Raw genomic sequence first — 23,951 nt, 5'->3', positions numbered from 1 at the left:
GGCTCATGCCTGTAATCCCAGCACTCTGGGAGGCCGAGGCGGGCGGATCACGAAGTCAGGAGATAAGAGACCATCCTGGCTAGCACGGTGAAACCCTGTCTCTACTGAAAAAATACAAAAAATTAGCTGGGCGTGGTGGTGGGCGCCTGTAGTCCCAGCTGCTCAGGAGGCTGAGGCGAGAGAATGGCGTGAACCCAGGAGGCGGAGCTGGCAGTGAGCCAAGATCGTGCCACTGCACTCCAGCCTGAGTGACACAGTAAGACTCCATCCCAAAAAAAAAAAAAAATTGTTGTTCCTTTGAATGTAGGGAAAAAGTCCCACTAGAGGTGAAAAGGTAGCTTACCACCTGAAACAAAGGACTTTGATCTCAAGAAAAATGATTCAAGTGTAAGTCTTTGGTGAGGGTTTAGAATAACGATAAAAGGCAGTAAAATCCAATAAATCTACCCATTAAAAGTAAACCTCAAAGTTGATTAATTCCTCCAAAGAAATAAGAGATTTCCAAACATTTATGCAAATAAGTTTGTTTCCAGGAAATAGTGTTAGAACACTGCACAGTAAGTGAAATATGTTATAGTATGAATGATTCCCCTAGAAGTGGGGCAATGCAGAATGACTCTCTTTAGCAGAGCTGTGGAAAGGTAGAAAAGGGAACTGGTACAAGTGGTCCCGGTACTAAAGAGCATCTTCGGTAAGAAGTGGGCATGGAGTAAGTTGATAAATGCTGGGATTCCCAGCCCAACTTCTCAGCATAGCCATGGAGCTGCAGGGGATCAAGCTGAGGTTGCTGGGGAGGGCCAGACTGAGCAATAAAGTTGGAAATAGTGGGGGTTTTTTCCCTTTCAAATTATAAATGTTAGATGTAATGAATAAAATATATATTCCTGTGAGGCTGAATGAAGAGTGATATCATACTGGATGATGTTTTTAAAATGTGACTTTTGTCTCATGCAATCATATTTACAGGACAGTAACCTGTAATACAGTATCCTGCTCATCATGGCTACAAAAAAAAAAAAAGTCTGTGAAATTCATTGAAGAATAAGAAACAAAACCTCCAAAATACCAAAAATTAAAAGCAGCAGTGGCTAGGTACAGCATTTCGGGAGGTTGAGGCAGGAGGATCACTTGAGCCCAGGAGTTCAAGACCAGCCTGGACAACATAGTGAGACCCCATCTCTACAGGAAAAAAAAATTAGCTGAGTTTAGTGGCACGTGCCTGTGGTCCCAGCTACTTGGGAGGCTGAAGTGGAAGGATTGTTTGAGTCTCAGAGGTCAAGGCTGCAGTGAGCCATGATCATACCACCTGACTCCAGCCTGGGCAACAGAGCAAGACCCTGTCTCAAAACATAAATAAATAGGCCGCACTTTGGAAGGCCGAGGCGAGTGGATCATGAGGTCAGGAGTTCGAGAAAAGCCTGACCAACATGGCAAAACCCCATCTCTACTAAAAATACAAAAATTAGCTGTGCAAGGTGGCATGCATCTGTAATCCCAGCTACTCAGAAGGCTGAGGCAGGAGAATTTTTGAACCCAGGAGACGGAGATTGTGGTGAGCCAAGATCGCGCCACTGCACTCTAGGCTGGGCAACAGAACAAGACTCCGTCTCAAAAAAAAAAAAAAAAAAAAAGAAGAAGAAAAAAAAATAGGCCAGGTGCGGTGGCTCACACCTGTAATCTCAGCACTTTGGGAGGCTGAGGCAGGAGGATCACCTGAGGTCAGGAGTTCAAGAACAGCCTGGCCAACATGGCGAAACCCCGTCTCTACTAAAAATATAAAAATTAGCTGCACAAGGTGGCATGCACCTGTAATCCCAGCTATTCAGAAGGCTGAGGCAGGAGAATTGCTTGAACCCAGGAGACGGAGGTTGTGGTGAGCCAAGATCGCGCCACTGCACTCTAGCCTGGGCAACAGAACAAGACTCCGTCTCAAAAAAAAAAAAAAAAAAAGAAGAAGAAAAAAAAATAGGCCAGGTGCGGTGGCTCACGCCTGTAATCTCAGCACTTTGGGAGGCTGAGGCAGGAGGATCACCTGAGGTCAGGAGTTCAAGAACAGCCTGGCCAACATGGTGAAACCCCGTCTCTACTAAAAATACAAAAAATTAGCCAGGTGTGGTGGCAGGCACCTGTAATCCCAGCTACTGGGGAGGCTGGGGCATGAGAATCACTTGAACCTGGGTGACAGAGGTTGCAGTGAGCCGAGACCACACCACTGCACTCCAGCCTGGGTGACAGAGTGAGACTCGGTCTCAGTAAAAAAAAAAAGTAAAATAAAACAAAATAAATAAATAAAAGTAAAGGCAGCAGTGGCTGATGAAAATAAGGGCCATTTTACCCATGAAGAAGAAACAAGGTCTACAGAGAATGGAGAAGGGCAAGTCATTCAACTGCACCAAAAGGGAGTCAGCAGAGCCTAGCCATTCATCCGTGGAAAGAGAGATCAGTGATTTCGGGTGGCCTGAAATATACCTAGGAGAGCCATCAAGTCTTACAGCCCCAGCCCATGTCATTCTTTCAGCCAGAGGCTGTGAAGCAATACACCGAGCTGCCTGCTTCCACACTGCCTGAAGACCGACGCCTGTGGTGTGCACATTTCATGATGTATCACAAGCTGCTAGAGTCTATGATAGGTCATATCTATTTAACGTAAGTGCATTCCAAAAAGTACAATTTTCTATTCTTAGTTATTTGAGCAGCTTGAAGGAAAGACTTACACTATTGATATAAAGCAAACAAGCCAGGCGTGGTGGCTCACACCCTATAATCCCAGCACTTTGGGAGGCTGAGGCAGGAGGACTGCTTGAGGCCAGGAGTCTGGGACTTGCCTGAGCAACATAAGGAGACCCTCATCTCCACAAAAAATACAAAAATTAGCTGGGCATAGCAGCACATGCCTGTGGTCCTAGCTACTTGGGAGGCTGAGTGGGAGGAACACTTGAGCCCAGGAGTTCAAGGCTATAGTGAGCCAAGGTCATTAACACTGCATTCCAGCCTGAGTGACAGAGCAAGACCTTGTCTCTTAGAAAAAAGAGAGAGAGAGAGAGAAGAGAAAGCAGATAATGAAAAATACATATTCGATGATATATACAGCATATCGAGTATCACTATATCATAAACAGTAGCAGTTAGCTGTGACAACTTATAAGACATTAAGATTCTAATGAAATCATAAAAGGATAAGAATTGCAGGTTACAATCTACTGTTAATCATTTTTTCTGTATCATTAAGAGATGTTATACTTTCTCTACCACTTTGGAATTTGGAAATGTACGTATTGAGATAGCCTTGCTTACAAAGAGCTTTCAGTCAAGAGTCTAAACTTTAACAAACTGCCACCCTGTAGAGATTATTCTTAAAATATTACGAATAGAACAGTGAACAAAAAGTAAAAATTGTATTGGGTTACAATAACAAAAATTTATTCTCATGCTCCCAGGTCTAAAGGCTGACTGTGCATTGCTGATAAAGGCTGGGCTCAGCTGGAAAACTCCGCTGCAAGCTCCTGGGTTGGGCCCTGTGTGGCTCTGGGTGTATTCATTCAAGGGTCCAGGCTAAGCGGACATAAACTTTCCAAGATATGTTCTTCTCATGGCACCAGAGTCCAAGAAGGAAGGTCCAATCATGCAAATACTTTTTAAGCCTCTAACTTACATCATATCCACTAATTGGCCAATTCCAGTCACATGACTGAGCTCAAAGTCAAGGGGTGGAAAAGAACACACTCCAGCCACCATGAGACCAGGCATGTGTGTGGATGTATTATCACAGAAAACGACAAACAAGGACAAAAACAATCTCCCACGTTCCTCTTTTATTTTCTTCAAGCTCAGTATTTTTCTTTCTTCAATCATATCCCACAGGCTGTGGCTTCTAGATCTTCTACCACACTGACAACATTCTTTCTATATGAATTTTACTTCTTCAGTATTCCGGTTAAATCACAATGCGTGGAACAATACAACACTCCACACGTAGTCTGACCCGTATTGGTTTTCCCTAGTGAAAGGTTTAGTGGCTAAAAAGTTTAAAACCTTGCCTAGGTTTTAAGTGCACTATCTAGAAAATATAATAGAAATGAAATGGTCTGGGGAATTTTTAAAAATAAAATGGTCAGCTGTTCTTTTTCTACTAGGTACTAACTAAAGACATTTTTTCTTCTAAAGCATAAGGGAGGTAATTCAGAATGAAAAACCCAGATTCTATATAATACTAGAAACATTATCTTTTCTCTGAATTCTGTTTTCTCATCTCAAGTGCTAAATTCTCCACCTTAATAATATCCTTAGGCCACTTTAGAGTTTATAAAGCACTTAAATACATATTCTCTAAATTAATTTCATTTAATTCTCAACAACTCTGAGCTAGGCATTATTTCTGCCCTTCCTGAAAGATCAGGAAATTGAAGATTAGATGGCAGGACAAGACCTCCTTTGCCCTGTGAACAACACTGCTCTTACCTCCCAGCCTGGAGCAAAGAGGCCTCGTCCCTCTGCCTGGAACATCTTTTCCTGACAACCCCTTTCTTTGCCTGCCTAGCTATTATTCACCCTTTAAGTAAATCTCTACTCATTATGGCACTTCCTCCATAAGCTGCGCCTGGCCTTCATTTTTCTGTAAGTTATTTATTGAGTGCCATCTAGAAACAAAGGACTCCACAAGATGCCGGGGACACAGCAGTAAACAATACAGATGTCGTCCTTGCACTTGCATGGCTTAGCACCTGACTGGAGAGAAAAGACATTCAACAAATAACTATACCAGTACTTAATCACGCCTGTGATAAATGCTGCAAAGGCAAGGTACTGTGGCCTAGGAGCATGGGTTAGAGCCTGTCCTTTGTGCCCCATGGCTCTTCCTCATTTCACTGTAGCATTGATCATGCTTTATTGTAATGAGCTGTTGGTCTTTATTCCCCATTATGAATGGACGTTATGCATGGTAACTGGGCTCTATTTTCATAGCTTGGTGTAACTCCTTTAGACTAAAAACACTTAATAATGATTTATGGAATGAGTGATTCAATAATCAAACGGGCTTGCCCAAAGTACTAAATTAATGAGCCAGGATAAGATTCAAACCTAGGATTCCAATTCCCATACTTTTGTCTCTATACAAAATTACCAAGAAATGGTAATGATTCTAGTAAAATGTAATGCTAGCCTACAACATAACCACAAATAAAAAAAAGAAGTAACCTATACATAAACATTATTTATAAACTATGCCTATTTGTAACATAAGAGACTACGTACATACAGGTTTCATATAGTATGGATCTTATTAACACACACTAGTACAGATAGATACATACTACAGATTGAATATCCCTCATCTGAAATGTTTGGGACCAGAAGTGTTTCAAATTTTCAAATATTTGTGTGTATATAGATATATAACAAGATATTTAGGGGATAAGACTCAAGTTTAAACATAAAATTCTTTTTTCTTTTTTCCTCTTGAAACAGGGTGTCCCTCTGTTACTCAGGCTGGATTGCAGTGGGATGATCACAGCTCACTGCAGTCTCAACCTCTCGGGCTCAAGTGATTCTCCTACCTCGGCCTCCTGAGTAGCTGGGACCACGGGTGTGCGCCACCACACCCAGCTAAGTTTTTTAATTTTTAGTAGAGACAAGGTCTGGCTATATTGCCCAGGCTGGTCTCAAACTCCTGAGCTCAATTGATTCTCCTGCCTTGGCTTCCCAAAATGTTGGGATTACAGGCATGAGCCACCACACCTGGCCAAAACATGAAATTCATTTACATTTATATATACCTGATATACATAGGCTGAAGATAATTTTACACAATATTTTAAATAATTTTCTGCATGGAACAGTTTTTTCTTGTTCTGACCGTGATCCAGCGCGTAAGATCAGGTATGAAATTTCCTACTTGTGGCTTCGTGTCGGTGAAGGAAGTTTTGGACATTGGAGCATTTTTGGATTTTGGAGTTTGGGATTAAAAATGCTCAATCTGTAAATAGTGACCCTACATTCCTTATTTATTCTGAGTATCATTTAGGCATTTGTAATGGAGTATGCTAAACATATAAAGTTACAGATTTACCTGGCAAAAATGACTTGTATCTAAATAAATGGTAATTACAAGTAGTTACAAACAACATAAATACAATAAATATAAATTTGGGGATCTTATTTTTAAATGTAATACAAATTAATTTCTTAAATTTATATTTCAAAGTTTATGCTTCAAAGAATGATGTTGTAACAGTAAGAAACTCGCACATGATAAAAAACACTGTTCTTTCATTCTATAGATACAAATTTATAACATAGCCAGTCTGCCATCCTAACTTGGCTAAAGACATTAAGATAGCTTATTGAATATTGAATTTTTCCTTTAATTCCTAGAAATTACAAATACAGTCCCCAAACTGGTACCAAATCTTTCTTTTACTACCAAAAGAATCATTTCAAATGTCTTACGAAAACAGCCTAGGTCACTAAAGGGAATTAGCACCATCTAGCGAACAAAGCTGGCAAAACTTGTATATCAAAAGAAAACTGTAGCAGGGAGAGCCGTGTGTTAACTGCATAAGAAAACAGAAAACAGCCGGGCGCGGTGGCTCAAGCCTGTAATCCCAGCACTTTGGGAGGCCGAGACGGGCGGATCACGAGGTCAGGAGTTCGAGACCATCCTGGCTAACACGGTGAAACCCCGTCTCTACTAAAAAATACAAAAAACTAGCCGGGCGAGGTGGCGGGCGCCTGTAGTCCCAGCTACTCGGGAGGCTGAGGCAAGAGAATGGCGTGAACCCGGGAGGCGGAGCTTGCAGTGAGCTGAGATCTGGCCACTGCACTCCAGCCTGGGCAAGAGAGTGAGACTCTGCCTCAAAAAAAAAAAAAAGAAAGAAAAAAGAAAACAAAACAGTAGCACTAACATCCCTTACAATTATGTTTTATTAATGTATATCTGGTTCTAACAGACTTTACTAATATTACATTTGTTTTAAAGACCTAACACTCACTATAATCAATCCTTAACACATTTGCCAGAGGTATTCCAATGATGAAATGTTCAAAACAAAGATAATTGGCTATGTTGGAAGCATCATTAAGTAAGTACGACCTATTAACACACTTTCTTGTCCTCTAACTTGCAGCCAGATTTAAAGGGCCTTGACTTTATCCTGTAGGTCCTGAAAAGGCAAACCATTTTTGTAACAGGGAGGATTAGTTTGGTAGTTGCATACAGGATTCACATGGAAAGTGTGTTAAGGAAAGACTAACCAGTTGAGGGCAGATGGTGGTAAGCCAGAGAGATGTCAAGGCCTGAACTGAAATGGAAACAAAAGGTCTACTGAGAACGGTGAATGAGCATCCATTGGGCTTGGGGATCACTATGACATTCAGCATGCCTCTAAACTATTGGAGAAATTTTTAAAAAATCGGTCATACCTCTTTATATCTTTTCTATTATTACCTTAAACTGTTACTGGAATGCTTACTCACATTTTTTTTTCTCTTATTCCCGTATTACAGGGTAAACTCCCTGAGGAGTTTTAGCATAGATGCTATTAAAAGAATGTACAAATCATGATGTGAATCAGTTATTTCAATGGCGTAACTGTTGTGGAAATGACTAAAAATACAGTGGGTGTTTTCCCCCTATTTTTAAAAGAGTCTTCTTGTGGAACTTAGAAGAAATCTACATTAATTATGTACACTGCCAACTCTCAAATTTGTGATCACTGCATCATGATGACAATTTTTAGCTCGTGGATGAAAAAGCAATTTGAAATGAGTCGGTCCTTTTCGCTGCATCGTTTGGATGAAATGATCATCTATTATCCCATTTTTCCTCTCAATTTCAAGATTACATTATACTGCCTATTCCCACAAAAGGCACCACAATGACAATTACAGATTAGGGCTTCTACTGAAGATAACATAAAATCATAAAAACCAAAAAGAGCACATGGCCTTTAAAAATCCACTTCTAACATTTCAACTATACAGCAACATTGTTAGTACAGCAAAATAAAAATAAATTTAACGCAAGCTAAATTCCACTCTAAAATTCTAAAACACTCTAACCAAAATTTTTATTTTCCAAATTAAGTCTTTTACTTCACAGTGCCTCAGGGTATTTCGCCTTTAAAAGACATAACATAAATTCCTATTCACTGGAATTCCTAAGCCAGTGAACTCCAATAAGAATGATCATTGAGACTAGAAGCCTGAATGTTGACAGCTATGAGAGACATACCTGAATAAAGGAAGAACTGAGGAGAATCTCCATGAATGCCGACTGTGCCTGGCCCCAAGGAGTCAGATAGGGTATTCACAAAGGAAAATACTCCACTCATGATTCCAAAGCCCAAGCCAGAAACTAAACAGGAAGAAAAACACTGTTAACTCTTTTCCTGCCAAGATTTCAAGTCAAATTTCCAAGGACTAGTTAATATAAAGTGTGTTGGAGGGGAAAGGGTGCTTATGTTCTGCCTGAAGCAGCAGACAGCTGGCTCTGGAAAGGCATGTGCTTGGCTAAATGACAAATCGGAGAGGGAAGGGGGAAGAGGAAAGGCAATGAATGGCTGAATGCAGCAGAGTCATGAAAAAGGGGAGAAAAGGGTCTAGAAAGGCACAGAAGAAATAGTTGAGACAGAGGATACAACACCAAAACTCTGGCTTTACTTAATGATAACAGAGCCTTCAGAGTCAAGTTTGATGGCTTAGAACCGAAATTGAGTGTAAAGGGGAACGATGTATTCCTGAGCCCAACTGGGGAACCTGGATCCAATCTTAAACATAATTCTCCAAGTATAATATGCAGAGATATTAACTGCTTTAATATGAAGACTACTCCTAGAACAGCCAAAGTAAGATTCGGAGAAAGTAACAGTTTCATCACTTAGAAAATCTTAGTTAGGGTACATACACATTAAAAATCTAACTTTCAAACCTGGTTAATATATAATGGACATACAGGTAAGGGTCACTTGTAATCACTTTCATTTACAAAAGGAACCTGGAAGGCGGGGATAATAAGCAATTCTGTACACCAATAGGCCAAGGCAGTAATAACAAAACTACTTGAAATCTACAAAGATACAAAAGATACAAATGACTTTTATGCCAAGTCTGATTTGTTTTCCTTAATGAAACCATGTGTTTCTAACTTACCATAGGCCAGCAGTCGCATAGAGGGCGCTGTCTCACCTGGGTTTATACTCTTCAAACCCTCACTGGCTTTTCTAAAATAAAACCACATATGTAATTAAGAAGAAAAAAAAAGGGGGCAATATATCAGAAAAGTCCAATAAGATACTTCAAACCCAGATACTCACTGAGGCTTTGCATCAGGTTATACTCTAAATCTATAATTTATTTAAACAAAACCCAGCAAATTTTCAATGAACTAAAATCAACCAAAATAAACAACTAATTTTTACCTTTTGACATTCGCATAAAAGAATAAGAAAAATATAAGTAAACAAGCCATCAGGAATTGAATTTAAAAAGATAAAAACCACAACACTTTCAACTGCTTTCTGAACTCGGCAAATATTTAATTCAATATCCTGTGGGATCTACCACTCTGATTTTTTTTTCCCTTCCCAAAGTACTCTATCATTATTCCTGCTTTCTTGGCACTTTGTTCTATCTTCTACCAGGACTATACTTGCTCCGCCACCCTCCCTTGTACCTTCCACTCTGTAGAACCTAAACTACACTCATCCTTCAGAGTCCACTTCAGGCAGCAATTTGTTAAAGAAGCTGCCTCTACCAATGGTTGGTAATCACTAATCTCTCCTTATTCTTAAATCCTATAATACCGATGGTCTGAACTCTCACATGAGTATTTAATCGTATGATCTTCTGATTCTAAAACATTTTACATATTTGTTTTATATCACAAATATGTAAATAAGGCTTCAAGGGAGAAAGTGATCTTATACTTTCTTTGTATCTTGCAGAATACAATGCTACCCTCAGAATAGGAGATAAATGAACCCTTGAATGAAAGAACAGAATACTGCTCAAGAGAAAATAATCTTCAGCCGAGCATGGTGGCTCAGCACTTTGGGAGGCCAAGGTAGGAGGATCACTTGCATCCAGGAGTTCGAGACCAGCCTGGGCTACACAGCGAGACCCTGTCTCTATAAAAAATAAAATAAAATAAAGAAATGATCTTCAGAGTGCTCTTATGCATGCTTCTGTTGTGGCCAATTTATAAACTTACCATGAGTGCCATGCAGATATGTTAGGCATGCTAGGTGTGGCTGGTCAATTCTACCAGCATCCCTATTACCAATTCTTGTTGGTGAGAAAACTGCAATAATGTAAGATCCTGACTCAAAGAATATTTAAATTATATTTACTATAAAGTATATTTAAGGCAACAAAAGAACCAAAACATTTTGAAAATGACTTTTTAGCAAATGTTGAAACAAGACAGGTTAACTCTAAGAATAGACAATTAAATTAACCAGAACATACTTATTTTCTGGGCATTATGTTATTTTAAATTCAGGGTATGGATATTCATTATAGTCAGCTTATTCATTACAAAAATATAAATATCATTGATTACATTAAGGCAATGTAGAATTCAACCAAAATAGGAATAGGCCTGGGGAAGAGGGTACTTTTCTAGACTCAAAAGAAACCATCTGCCATTTTGGTGCTCTCCATCCGGAAGTGTTTGGAAGTGAGGACATGAGCCAGAAATTTAAGTGACCATCTTCTTTCTCTGAAGCAGTAACCAACTAAAATGTCCAATTTTCCTAAATAAAATAAACTTACCCCTCATAGTGATATTGTTAAAAGCGAATTAAAGCTTATGGGACACATAGTAAAAATCTCTGTCAACAAATATATCAATAGAGTAGAATCAAAAAATTTGGGAGGATTTCTGTTTTCTATAAAGTCCTCAATAATAAATAAAAGACTTGTGTCCATGTGGACACAAAGAAGGGAACCGCAGACACTGAGGCCTAGTTGAGACTAGAGTGGGAGGAGGGAGAGGATCACCATTTACCCAGGTAACAAACCTGCACGTGTACCCTTCAACCTAAAAGTTAATAAAATAAAATACAGTTATGTGTTGCATAGCAACATTTCAGTCAACAATGAACTCTGCACATACGATGGTAGTCGTCATTATAACGGAGCTAAACAATCCCTATTGCCTAGGGACGTCATAATGTCGTAGCATAACGCATCACTCCTGTGTTTGTGGTGATACTGGTGTAAACAAACCTACTGCACTGCCAGTCATAAAAAAGCATAGCACATACTGGCCAGGTGCAGTGGTCCACGCCTATAATCCTAGCATTTCGGGAGATGAAAGCAAACAAGTCACTTGAGCCCAGGAGTTTGAGACCAGCCTGGGCAACATGGTGAATCCCCATCTCTATAAAAAATACAAAAATGAGCCGGGTGTGGTGGCGTGTGCCTATAGTCCTAGCTACCTGGGAGGCTGAGGTGGGAGGATGGCTTGAACCAAGGAGGTGGAGGCTGCAGTGAGCTGAGACTGCACCACTGCACTCTAGCCTGGGCAACAGAGAGAGAGGCCCTGTCTAAAAAAAAAAAACACATAGCACATACAATTATGTACAGTATATAATCCTTCATAATGATCACAAACAACTGCTAATGCTTTTTGTAAAAAAAAACAACAACAAAGTTAAAAGACACTTCTCTATTTCAAAACTTACTACAAAAGTAAAGTATTCAAGACCATCTGATACTGGTGTAAGGGCAGACACACAGATTAACAGAATAAAATTGACAGTCCAGAAATAAACCTTTATATTTACAGTCAATTGATTTTCAACAAGAGTGCAAGATGATTCAACAAGGAAAGAAAGATGGTCTTTTTAATAAATGGTGATGGAACAACCAGATAATCACATACAAAAGAATGAGGGTGGACCCTTAACTTACACCATATATAAAAACTAAAATGAGTGAAAAGTCCAGCTGTAAGAGCTAAAACTATAATACTGTTAGAAGAATACATAGGTGTTAAGTCTTCATGACCATGGGTTGAGTAATGATTTCTCAAATACAAACACCTAAACCACAAGCAACAAAAGGAAAAGTAAACAGATGAACCTCATCAAAATTAAAAACTTTGATGCTATAAAGGACACTATCAAGAAAGTGAAAAGACAACACAGATGGGAGAAAATACTTGCAAATCATATTTGAAAAAGGACTTATATCTACAGAACTCTTACAACTCAATAATAAAAAGACAAATAACCTGATTTAAGAGATAAATTGTCTGGGCATGGTGCCTCACACCTGCAATACCTGCATTTTGGGAGGCCGAGGTGGGCGGGTTGCTTGAGCTGAGGAGTTCGAGACCAGCCTGGGTGACAGAGGGAGACTATGTCTCTACCAAAAAAATACAATTAGCTGGGTGTGGTGGCATGCACTTATAGTCCTAGCTACTCAGGAGGCTGAGGGCGGGAGGACAGATTGAGCCCCGGAGGCAGAAGTTGCAGTGAGCCATTATTGCGCCACTGCACTCTAGCCTGGGTGACAGAGTGAGACTGTGTCAATCAGTGAATCAATCAAAGATTTCAGCTATTTGATATAGCAAAGTACTACTATCACAAATATATTAAATAAATAAATTCAAAAGTTTAATAAACTTCCTAATTCTATATTGTGGAAGTACGTGGAAGGAAAAGTAACAGCACTAAGAGTTCTCAATGTCAACATCAGGAAGTGAGAAAGCACAAAACATCATCAGTTTCTGGGTTCACTTCCATTTTACTGAAGTGGAAAATTCTTCGTTTGCATTTATTATTGTGTTCCCAAGAACAAAAAAGAAACAATTCAAATTTCAAAAATGTATAAACTTTGAAAAACTATTGCTAAATCATACCATCTTTCTTTTCTATTCTATCCTTTTTTTGAATGTGTGTATGAGAGAAAGAAAGGAGTATGAATACAAGTTAAATACGCCATTTTTGGAAGTTTTGAAAATAGACATGCTGCTTAAAAGTTGTAGCAATGGTTATCCTAATGTTTTTTCTATACATGGAAGATTTTCTAAAATTACAAAATATTTATGGTATCAACATTTTAAGACAAAATTGAATTAAATTACAAAAGTTTCCATCCAAACAGAAAAAATCCTAATGTCTGTTTTAGACAACATACAGGAGCTTCAAGCAACATTGAGTTGCCTAAACTGTATGTTTTTGGCAAAATATGATTATGTTTTAAGCAACATAACTTGGATTTAAAAAGAAATTACTGTAGAAAGGGCTGCCACGCATGCCAATTTCTCATTATGCCAGGCTTTTCCAGGCTGAAAGTTTCTATTCATTCATGTAAGAATAAGATTAGTAAGATTAAGTGACTAAGGCCTAACTCATGAAATAAAATTATTATTAGATTGCAATGAATATTTTGATACAATTCCATATATTTCTAAAAACTGGTATAAACTCTCTGCATTTTAATCTTGGCACCAAATTCTGATAGCAAAAGTCTGAGGTAGCACTTTAAATTTAAAAGTTCAAGACCTACTTTGGCAATGGAGATAAAGTATTGATTAAACCAAAGTCCCTATATTTGAATGTAATATAGCATAAAAGGGCAATGTAAATGTATCCATATAAATGTCAGTCATAAATAAAGCATCATAATTCTTAAATTGTTTTAATACAACTACATAACATCCTACATTGCTCAAATTTGCTGGGAAAATTTTGAATATTCTAAAGGCTTGTAAAAGATGCATTTTGCAAATGCAAACAAACGTACCTGTCAATACAAGTCTGTCCTACCATTTGCAAATTTCCAAAGGTCCTTTCAGAAAAGCAAACATGGTTTCCCTAGGAGGCTAAAGAGGCTTCTCTGAACTTCCTGGCATTCGAGCCTAAGGACTGACAGCTGTAATTTCTTCCTCATGTGGCCCTACTCCTTTCCTGCCCTCGTTAAAAAGTGGACCCTTGCTCCTCACTGTGAAAAGAAAATTTTATTTTTATTATTATTATTTTTTGAGACGGAGTCTCGCTCTGTCGCCTAGGCTGGAGTGTAGTGGCCGGATCTCAGCTCACTGCAAGCTCCGCCTCCCGGGTTCGGGCCATTCTCCTGTCTCAGCCTCCTGAGTAGCTGGGACTACAGGCGCCCGCCACCTCGCCCGGCTAGTTTTTTGTATTTTTTAGGAGAGACGGGGTTTCACCGTGTTAGCCAGGATGGTCTCGATCTCCTGACCTAGTGATCCACCCGTCTCGGCCTCCCAAAGTGCTGGGATTACAGGCTTGAGCCACCGCGCCCGGCCTGAAAAGAAAATTTTAAAAATTAAAATTAAAAAAAAAAAAGAGGAACAAAAATGTGGATCTATGTTCAGCTACAGACCTTTGGAGCACTAAGCTAGTGCTAGGAAAATGTTGCCATTTCAGGTGGGAACCATGAAGATGCAAGGGAGTGACGAACAGCCCATACTCATTTTGTCACTCTGGTAATTCAGGTTTTAGAACATACAAGTCCTAAACTTTAATTCTGTATTAGAAATTAAGGGGTTTTTTTTGTTTGTTTCTGTTTTTTTTTTCCCCCCCCAAAATTAGACCCATGGTATGAAAATGCGTATGAGCCAGTGATGTCACTGACAGGAAAACCCGGTGCAATGTAAGGCTGAGCTGTGAAGACTGCAGCGCCCAGTCAGGGGCACTACTCAGACCGCACTGCAGAACACCATGCTGGGTCCTGAGCACAGGCAGAAACCAGGCCCTGACAAAAAGTGTCACGTTCACTGATCCAAAAGAACAAACAGCCTTTCTTTTGGAAAGGTTTGGAAGCCACAACCATGCCTGCTGAGGTCCAGGGGAAGAAATGAGGACTGTTCAACCCTGAAAAGCAGGTAATGATAACCATGCAGCAGAGGCTTCATTTACTTGGTACTCGAGTAGGGCAGAGGTCACAAGAGGGGAGGTTTTGGTTTTGTTTTTAGACAGGGTCTGGCTCTGTTGCCCAGGCTGGAGCACAGTGGTGCAATCACAACTCACTGCAGCCTCCACCTCCTGGGTTCAAGTGATCCTCCCACCTCAACCTCCCAAGGAGCTGGGACCACTATGCCCAGTTAATCTTTGTATTTGTTGTAAACACAGGGTTTTGCCATATTGCCCAGGCTGGTCTCGAAATCCTCAGCTTGAGCGATTGTCCCACCTTGCCTTCCCAAAGTGTTAGGGTTACAGGCATGAGCCACCAAGCCCAGCGGAAGTAGATTTGATTACTTTATTAATATTCTACGGTTAAGCTTAAAATCATAGAATGGTAGTAACTGCCACATACCAGAAACATTCAAACACAGTTAGATGTCCATCTGTTAGGGATGTTGTATTACATGGAAATTTCGATGTTACCTTTGATATTTATTTGCTCCCGTGTAATATTTCCAGGTACTAATGGGAATTTCATTTTTGAAACTTTTCTATGATTTTTGCTTCTAAGCAATGGCTTCCTGGTTTTCAATTTCTAATTTAAATTCCTTCATTATGAAAAGGGAATTCAGTATCTGGTATTAAAAGCAAAGAGTAACAAATACAGAAAACCTAGCATATTGGCAAGAACAAGTTCTCAGAAGCTTGTGAAAAAGAGTTGTTGTTGAGGTTCCTCTTGGTTATATCCATGAAATTCATGGACAGCCTTAATTACTTCATTTGTAGAAATGAAAAAAGACAGCACATTTATCACTCTACTAAGTCTTACTACATAATCAAAGCCAATCTCATGACTGCCTGAAAGGAAATATGGTTCCAAGTTCCAGCTGTGTTTCAAACCAGCAGTTTCATGTGAGGTCCTCATGAGTCCTAGAGAAGACCTACTTTCTGGCCCAACAAGGGAGCCCAAGGCGTTTTTTAAAATGTAATTTTCTATTATAGATTTAAAACTACCGGAAATATCACAAAATGAACTCCGGTTTTCCCCTACTACAGTCAAAATAATGGAAGGCATGGTCTCCATAAGAATTATTTATCTTGGCCGGGCGTGGTGGCTCACGCCTGTAATCCTAACACTTTGGGAGGCCAAGCTGGGCAGATCACTTGAGGTCAGGAGTTCAAAACCAGCCTGGCCAACATGGTGAAACCCCATCTCTACTAAAATTACAAAAATTAGCAGGGCGTGATGGCACACGCCTGTAACTCCAGCTACTTGGGAGGCTGAGGCAGGGGAATCCCTTGAACCCGGGAGGTGGAGGTTGCCATGAGCCGAGATTGCGCCATTGCACTCCAGCCTGGGCAACAGGAATGAAAACTCCGTCTCCGGAAAAAAAAAAAAAAAAAAAAGAATTATCTTAGGTGGTGGCAAAGAGGAGAACATAGAATATATACACGCTAAACTGGAATGATTTATGTAGTTGTTTTAATGCTTCCCTAGCTTGTTTGTCTCCATGACACTTATCTACCCTAACGGTGTATTTCTTGTTCATTCATTTATTGTCTGTCTCCTCCTACTATAATATAAGCTCCATGAAGCCAGAGACCTGGTCTTTTAATCACTGATGTATCCCCAGTACCTAGGATAGTGTCTGGGATTGATTCTCAAGGAATATTTTTTTGAATAAACAAAGAAAGGAAGGAAAGAAGAAATTTCCACAAGATAAAAGAACACTCAATATTTTCAGGCTGGAAATGTACCAATCTCTTGGCTTAGTACTATGTACGAGGGCACAAATACAATACTTATATTCATGTTTCAAATGACCAAATCATAACTAAAATCTAACTAGGGAAAAAAAAGGTAACGCAGGTATTTAACTTACTTTAAGAGTCTATAATATGCAAATCGGAACATTTCTTGGATATAGACAGAGACAAACGCTCCAAAGATGAGCAGATATTTCTGTGTGGGTCCATCTTTGTTGTCAGTAATGACTCTTGCCATGAACCAAACAAGGGATGAAATCAGTAGAGACACCAACCAGAAGAAAGCTCTGAAAAATAGGGGAAAAAATGTTACAAGTGAACATCAGTACAGGATTAATAATGTTTAAAAGCAGGAAAAAAAAAAAAAAAACCTGCTTAAGAAGGAAGAGATTTCTTGACGTTTTAATAAAGAAAAAAAAAAAAAAAGTCCTCATAGCGATGCTCTGATCAGTTGTTCTTAACGGTGCATTTTCCTTGGTGAGACAGACATGTCCAAGAGGAATGTTGAGGTTTCCCAACAATTACTCTTTTTTCAGTGACCCTGCTATTTGCAAGTACATTTGCAGACTCTATCTGCCAAGGGCTGTCTAGCTAGAAACTTGGTTATTTGTTATTCTTTCTAATCAATGCTCTGCCCACTGAAGAGCCAAAACAAGAAAATATACAACTGATTACTGCAATTTTCATATTCTAAAAACTTACAAGAAATTATGGATTTACTGGTCAGATATCTGCAAAGACGAGTATCTTTTCCAGAAAAGTATCTACATCTCTATTAAAGTGATTGGTATAAAATTCAACTTGAAAACCTGTGTTCTGGTCTGGATCAGTATCCAAACCCTCCAGGTCTTACAGCACCCCTGGGGATTCTAATGATTATAGCAAGCTTTACAGACCTTTCCCCAAGTCTCTATTGTTTTTTAAATGACATGCAACGAACCACTTTCGTTTGTGGGAGGTGAAGAAACGCAGAAAAGTGGGAATCACTGGCCTAGTGCGGTGCCAAGAGAGACTCATCAGGGGAGGGGGATGTGGTATGTGCAAGGAAGAGCCAGGTGATGACTGGGATGGGACAACACAGTCCGGTATTTATCAAGCTCCCACAAGGAGATGTACAGTCAGGTGCTTCGGTGTTTTTACAGGTTTCCAACCTTCGGCTGCACAACGGAACCATTCAAAAGGAGCTTTAAAAAAATTTTTTCTGAAGCCCGAATCCCATCCCCTAGACATTCTGATTCAACGGATCGGGGTGGGGGTGGGCATCGGCATGTTTTAAAGCACCTGGCCACAGGTGATTCTAATTGGCAGAGGTCGCGCACTACTATCCTAGACGCCAATGGTTCTTAACCCTTTGGGGATTACAGATGCTTTTGAGAATCTGAGGGAAATTAGGGACTCCCTCTCCAGAAAATGAAGGATGCTGACGATGCATATATGAACTTATCCATAATTTTTTTATACAACTTTAGTGGCTTCACGGATCACTAAACCCTAGCCATGGGCCCCAGGCAAAAGGCCCTGACCCCCAGTGTGCGCTTCTTCCTAAGAGGGCGAGGCGCCTTTGGGGAGCGGGATCTCCGCTCTCCCCCTCTCAACCCTCCTCCCGTCCGAAACGCAACAAGGTCGAGCCGCGCGGTGGGGGCGCCGAGGGTCGCGGGTAACCCCGGCGGGGGAGGGGAGCCCCGGCGTCCGGGTTTCCCGACGCGACCGCCTCACCCAGCGATGAGGAAGATGACACGCAATGGATCGGTGGCGATGGTGAAGACATAGAGGGCGAGCGCAGGCCCGAAGGCAATGAAGGCGCAGCCGAAGAACACGGCCGCCGTCATGGCCACCGCGGAAACCGACCCGGGGGCCCGCTGGGTACGCAAGATGCTCCCGGCGCGGGCGGGGTTCGGTGGGTGGGGCTCGGGGTGGGGGGCTGAGCCGGACGCGGGGGGCGGGGCGGGGCTCGGGGGCGGACAGGGGACGGGGGCGGACAGGGGACGGGGGCGGGGCTGAGCGGGGCTCGGGGGCGGGGCACGTGGGGGCGGGGGCGGGGCACGTGGGTCGCGGGGCGAGGCGGGGCGTGGGGTTAAACGCTAGCGCCGTGGGGACAGGGCGGAGCGTGGGCTGAGGGTGCCGGGCGCAGGGGCGGGCTCAAGGCTGTGAGTGCGGACCCCCCCCGTTGGGCCCTCCGTCCTACCGGGTGTTCAGTAGCGCCAGGGCACGCCGCAGCTCCTGCTGCCGAAGCGGGCGTCCTTGGCGACGTTAGGGCCCGAACCATCGCCGCACCCCCGCAGATACACCCCGATCGGGTTCCAGTGCCGGCCGCGAGGTGGCTAAGAGAAAGGGAGCTCCCCAGCCCACCTTCGAGCCGCATGCACCGAGAACAGGCCGAGATTCCAAGTCAACTAAAGAGACTAAAGAAAAACGTAGCGCAGGCACAAGCAGGATTCCTTTTTAAATAGTGTGTGTTTGTTTGTTTAGCACGTTTGGATAGTTGCGGGAACTTCGTACTCCATCCTGTATAAAACCTAGGCTGGGATGGCAGTGACCCCGGCGATAACCCACAGATGGTAAAATGATGAAAGAGTGGTGGAAGAAGCTGCCCTCCTCAGGGCTGTTTTGGCCAAATGGTTTTTATTTTTTTCTCAAATCTTCAAAAAAGTTGTTTTTTCAGGCATTCTGTGACCACCCTACAAGCAATAGTAACATCTCCCTGCTCCGTCTTCTCACTGTCGTTCATTTCACTTGCTTATTTTTCTTCCCCGTTAAAATGCGAACTCCTGGGGGACAGGGAGTTTGCTTTGCTCTTTGTTGCTTCCTCAGCACCTAGAAGTTCACTAATATCTGTTCAGTAAGTGAAATAATTTAAAAAGTGGAAGTTATAAACACCTGTATTAATTTCTGAAAGGTTTAAAAATTAAAACGTAAGTTCTCTGATCATTTACATCCAAGTTAGATTTTTCTTTTATGTTGAATAAGAATAATGCTTCATCGGTTGTTTTGATCAATGTGCCTGACACAGGTAAGTGCTGTGTAAGTGTTAACCACTCCTACGTAATGCCCATCATGAATAAAGATTTTGGCAATCCACATTTTAAAAAACACCAGCAGACAGATGTTGGGACCTGACCGGTGTTTTGCAGCTCACCTCTCAAAATGGTCCTTAAAATAATACAACTGCAGGTATTTAATTCTTACAGAAAAACATTACCTTTGCCCGTTTAAAAGTCATATATATTTCCATTCACTCCCACAGAATACTTCTTCAGATTCCAGTGACTGTATTTTGAATGGTCGGATCCCAGCACACCTATCAAAACTCAGGCTGAGGCAACAGTTCAGAGTGATAGATCTGCTTTGTAAAGATACGGAAAATGAGATTCCAGACGGGAGGTCCTCAGCATAACGCAGGCATGAAATGGTAATGGCCTGAATCAGGGAATTAGCAGGACTCTGGAGGGAAGCAGACAAATTTAATAGAAGTTTAGGAATTGTACAAACAGAATTTAGTGACTAATGAGCTACACAGAGTGAGATGGGGGAAGAGTCAAGGATGAGGGCTTCTAGAGATTTCGGGCTTAAGTGGATGCTGTGGAGATAGGAGGAGAGAATATGGCAAAGTAGACAGATAATGGGTACCATTTTGTTATTTTGTTGTTGTTGTTTTGGAGACGGAGTCTAACTCTGTCGCCGTCGCCCAAGCTAGAGTGCAGTGGCGTGATCTCAGCTCACTGCAACCTCTGCCCCCCAGGTTCAAGCAGTTCTCCTGCCTCAGCCTCCCAAGTAGCTGGGACTATAGGCACATGCCACCATGCCTGGGTTATTTTTATATTTTAGTAGAGACAGGGTTTCACAATGTTGGCCAGGCCAGTCTCAAACTCCTGACCTCAAGTGATCTGCCCACCTCAGCCTCCCAAAGTGCTGGGATTACAGGTGTAAGCCATCGTGCCCGGCCTTCATTTTGGATGCCTTAAGATTGAGATACTTGTAGCACTCCAAATGGAGGTGTTCAGTAGGCAACTACATAAACAGAATCAGGAGAGAAATGGACTGAACATCAGAGCTGAGACCAGAATACCTGAAGCCGTGAGAGTACATAGAATCTCCTAGATAGCTAGTAAAGCCAGAACAAGGCCTATGCCAGAACACCAACATTAAAGGTATGAGGAGAAGAGGAGCTTCATAAGAAACTGAAAAGGAGTGGCCAAGAGGGTAACAAGAAAACTGGGGGAATGTGGTGCTGTGGAAGCCAAGGGTAAAACACTTCAGAAAGAAGGGCAGTCGAATGGTTAATCAAGTGGCCAGGCACAGTGGCTTATGCATGTAATCCCAGCACTTTGGGAGGCCGAGGCAGGCGGATCACTTGAGGTCAGGAGTTTGAGATCAGCCTGGCCAACGTGGTGAAACCCTGTCTCTACTAAAAATACAAAAATTAGCCGGGCGTGGTGGCAGGCACCTGTAATCCCAGCTACTCAGGAGGATGAGACAGAAGAATCACTTGAACCTGGGAGGCAGAGGTTGCAGTGAGCCAAGATTGCGCCACTGCACTCCAGCCTGGGCCACAGAGTGAGACTTCTCTGTCTCAAAACAAACAAACAAAAACCAAAAAAACCCAAGCTACCAGTGAATTATGTCCACTGGATTTGGCCATACAGAGGTCATCAGTGACCCTCCCAGACACAGGGGTAAAAGGCAGTCTGTAAAATATTCTTACATGAATCTATGGTAAGAAAAAAAGGAAAGAGGAGAAAATGGAGAAATTTAGCTTTGGAAGAGAGGAGACAGGACACCAGCTGAAGACAGGAAATGGAGGGATCTTCAGAACATTTCACCCAGTTTCCTTGGTAACAAGTGATGCAATTTTGATCCTGCTGTGATCCTGAAGGTCAGAATGAAGTTACCGGCCCTATAGGAGTCAACCCTAGGACCCAGATTTCATGCAGCACTGGTTTTGTTGATGGTACAGGATGAGAGTCTTAACTACATTCTCTTAGAGTTTTTTTCAACTTCAGCTTGCAAACAATATTCACAAGTACATTTTTTTTAAGGCAATGCAAAAGGAAGTGGCTGGGCACAGTGGCTCACACCTGTAATCCCAGCACTTTGGGAGGCTGAGGCGGGTGGATCACTTGAGATCAGGAGTTCGAGACCGGTCTAGCCAATACGGTAAAACCCCATCTCTACTAAAAATACAAAAATTAACTGGGCGTGGTGGCACACACCTGTAGTCCCAGCTACTCAGGAGGCTGAGGCACGAGAATTGCTTGAACCCGGGAGGCAGAGGTTGCAGTGAGCCAAGATCATGCCACTGCATTCCAGCCTGGGTGATAGAGTGAGACTCCAACTCAAAAGTAAATAAGTAAATAAATAAATAAAGGCAATGCAAGAGGAAGAAACCTTAAGAAACAAAAACAAGGAGGGCAAATATTGTTCATAAGAAATCAGATAAAGAATTACTACCTAGTTTATACTAAGTATCCATGTTTATAATGCCAAGTTGATTTAATTTATATTATGTTTAATTTATATTCCAAATTTAGAAACCATAAAACGAAATACCTTCCTTGAGACATCAGAGAGAAAATTGCAATGATGGTAGAGTATCACATGATCTGTATTAGAGAAGTTACCAGTGTTTCTTAGAATTTTAGAGCTGAGAAAGGACATAGAGGTTATCCAATAAATTTTTTTTTTTTAAAGCAAACAGAGGATACAACAAGCCTAGAAAATGCTCCATTAATGAGCAGCAGAACCCGCTTGGAACCTGGAAGTCTTGATTTCTAGTTCAGGCCTCTTTTTGCTAGATCCAACTGCCTCAACTGAAGTCTGACACACTTTTGATAATTTATTGACTAATGTGACTACCTATATGAAATATTTCCCTAAAATTTCATTGCAATATTTACTCATAAGGAACAAAAACTCATTTCATGTATTTAACAGTTGCTCTTTTTTTTTTTTTTTTTTGAAATGGAGTCTTGCTCTGTCGCCAGGCTGGAGTGCAGTGGTACGATCTCGGCTCACTGCAACCTCTGCCTCCTGGGTTCAAGGAATTCTCCTGCCTCAGCTTCCCAAGTAGCTGGGACTACAGGCGCATGCCACCACTCCCGGCTAATTTTTGTAGTTTTAGTAGAGACAGGGCTTCACCACGTTGGCTAGGATGGTCTCGATCTCTTGACCTCGTGATCTGCCCGCCTCGGCTTCCCAAAGTGCTGGGATTACATGCATGAGCCACCGTGCCCGGCCAGCAGTCACTATTCTTAACCACAGCAATTTCCATTTTTCTTTCATCACCCAACTACTTTTGCCTTAGGCAAATGTATATTTATTTATTTTAATTTATTATTTATTTTATTTTCTATGGTGCATTCTCATATATCCCTGGAACTAATATTGGAACACCAATCTTGAGGGTTGGAATCATGAAGTGGGAGAGAGGGTTTCCTCAATTTATCAATACCTAAACAACATTCTGGGTGATCTCTTTAAAAGCAAATCCATCTATACTTAATAAAGATTAATATAGTGTAAGATATTTGACACAGATTAAGATAGTATAAGGCAGTGGTCCCCAACCTTTTTGGTATCAGGAACTAGCTTCCTGGAAGACAGTTTTTCCATGGACTGTGGGTTGGGGTGAGGGGGATGGTTTCAGGATGAAACTCTTCCACCTCAGATCATCAGGCATTAGATTCTCATAAGGAGCACAAAACCTAGATCCCTCACATGCACAGTTCACCACAAGGTTCACACTCCTATGAGAATCTAATGCTGCTGTTGATGTGGCAGGAGGCAGAGTTCAGGCAGTAATGCTCCCTGGCCTGCCACTCACCTGCTGTGTGGCCCAGTTCCTAACAAGCCACAGACCAGTACCTATCCATGTTCCCAGAACTGGGGACCCCGTAAGGTATTTAACAAAGATTAAAAGAACCAGAATAAAGATCATATAAGGCCAAGGTCGGATTGCTTGAGCCCAGGACTTTAAGACAAGCCTAGGCAACATGGTGAAACCCTGTTTCTACCAAAAAAAACCCACAAAAATTAGGCTGGGTGCAGTGACTCACACCTGTAATCCCAACACTTTGGGAGGCCAAGGTGGACAGATCACCTGAGGTCAGGAGTTTGAGACCAGCCTGGCCAACATGAGGAAAACGCATCTCTACTAAAAATACAAACATTGACTGGACACAGTGGTTCACACCTGTAATCCCAGCACTTGGGGAGGCTGAGGTGAGCGGACTGCCTGAGCTCAGGAGTTCGCAACCAGCCTGCACAACATGGTGAAACTACGTCTCTACTAAAATAAAAAAATTAGCTGGGCATGGT

The 23,951-nt window shown here is 41.6% G+C and overlaps 1 protein-coding gene across 3 annotated transcripts in view; it reads right to left on the bottom strand.

The window, feature by feature from the left end:
• APH1B (aph-1 homolog B, gamma-secretase subunit) overlaps positions 1-18,482 on the bottom strand; it is a 28,794-nt gene extending 10,312 nt beyond the window's left edge. For all 3 annotated transcript variants that reach the window (XR_006699319.3, XM_045395586.3, XM_005559740.5), the window contains exons 1-4: positions 18,354-18,482; positions 16,754-16,924; positions 9,148-9,218; positions 8,231-8,353 (exon numbers count right to left, since the gene is read on the bottom strand). Coding sequence is in view for 2 of the 3 variants with exons in the window: in XM_045395586.3 (XP_045251521.1) it covers positions 8,231-8,353; positions 9,148-9,218; positions 16,754-16,924; positions 18,354-18,466 (478 nt within the window). In the remaining variant the exon portion in view is untranslated. The remainder of the gene's footprint in view (positions 1-8,230; positions 8,354-9,147; positions 9,219-16,753; positions 16,925-18,353) is intronic.
• Positions 18,483-23,951: the final 5,469 nt, after the last annotated feature.

This window comes from Macaca fascicularis, chromosome 7 (assembly GCF_037993035.2).
Source record: "Macaca fascicularis isolate 582-1 chromosome 7, T2T-MFA8v1.1".
NCBI lineage: Eukaryota > Metazoa > Chordata > Mammalia > Primates > Cercopithecidae > Macaca > Macaca fascicularis.
Note: the sequence above shows the minus strand (reverse complement) of the source record. Positions and strands in the feature narration are given on the sequence as shown.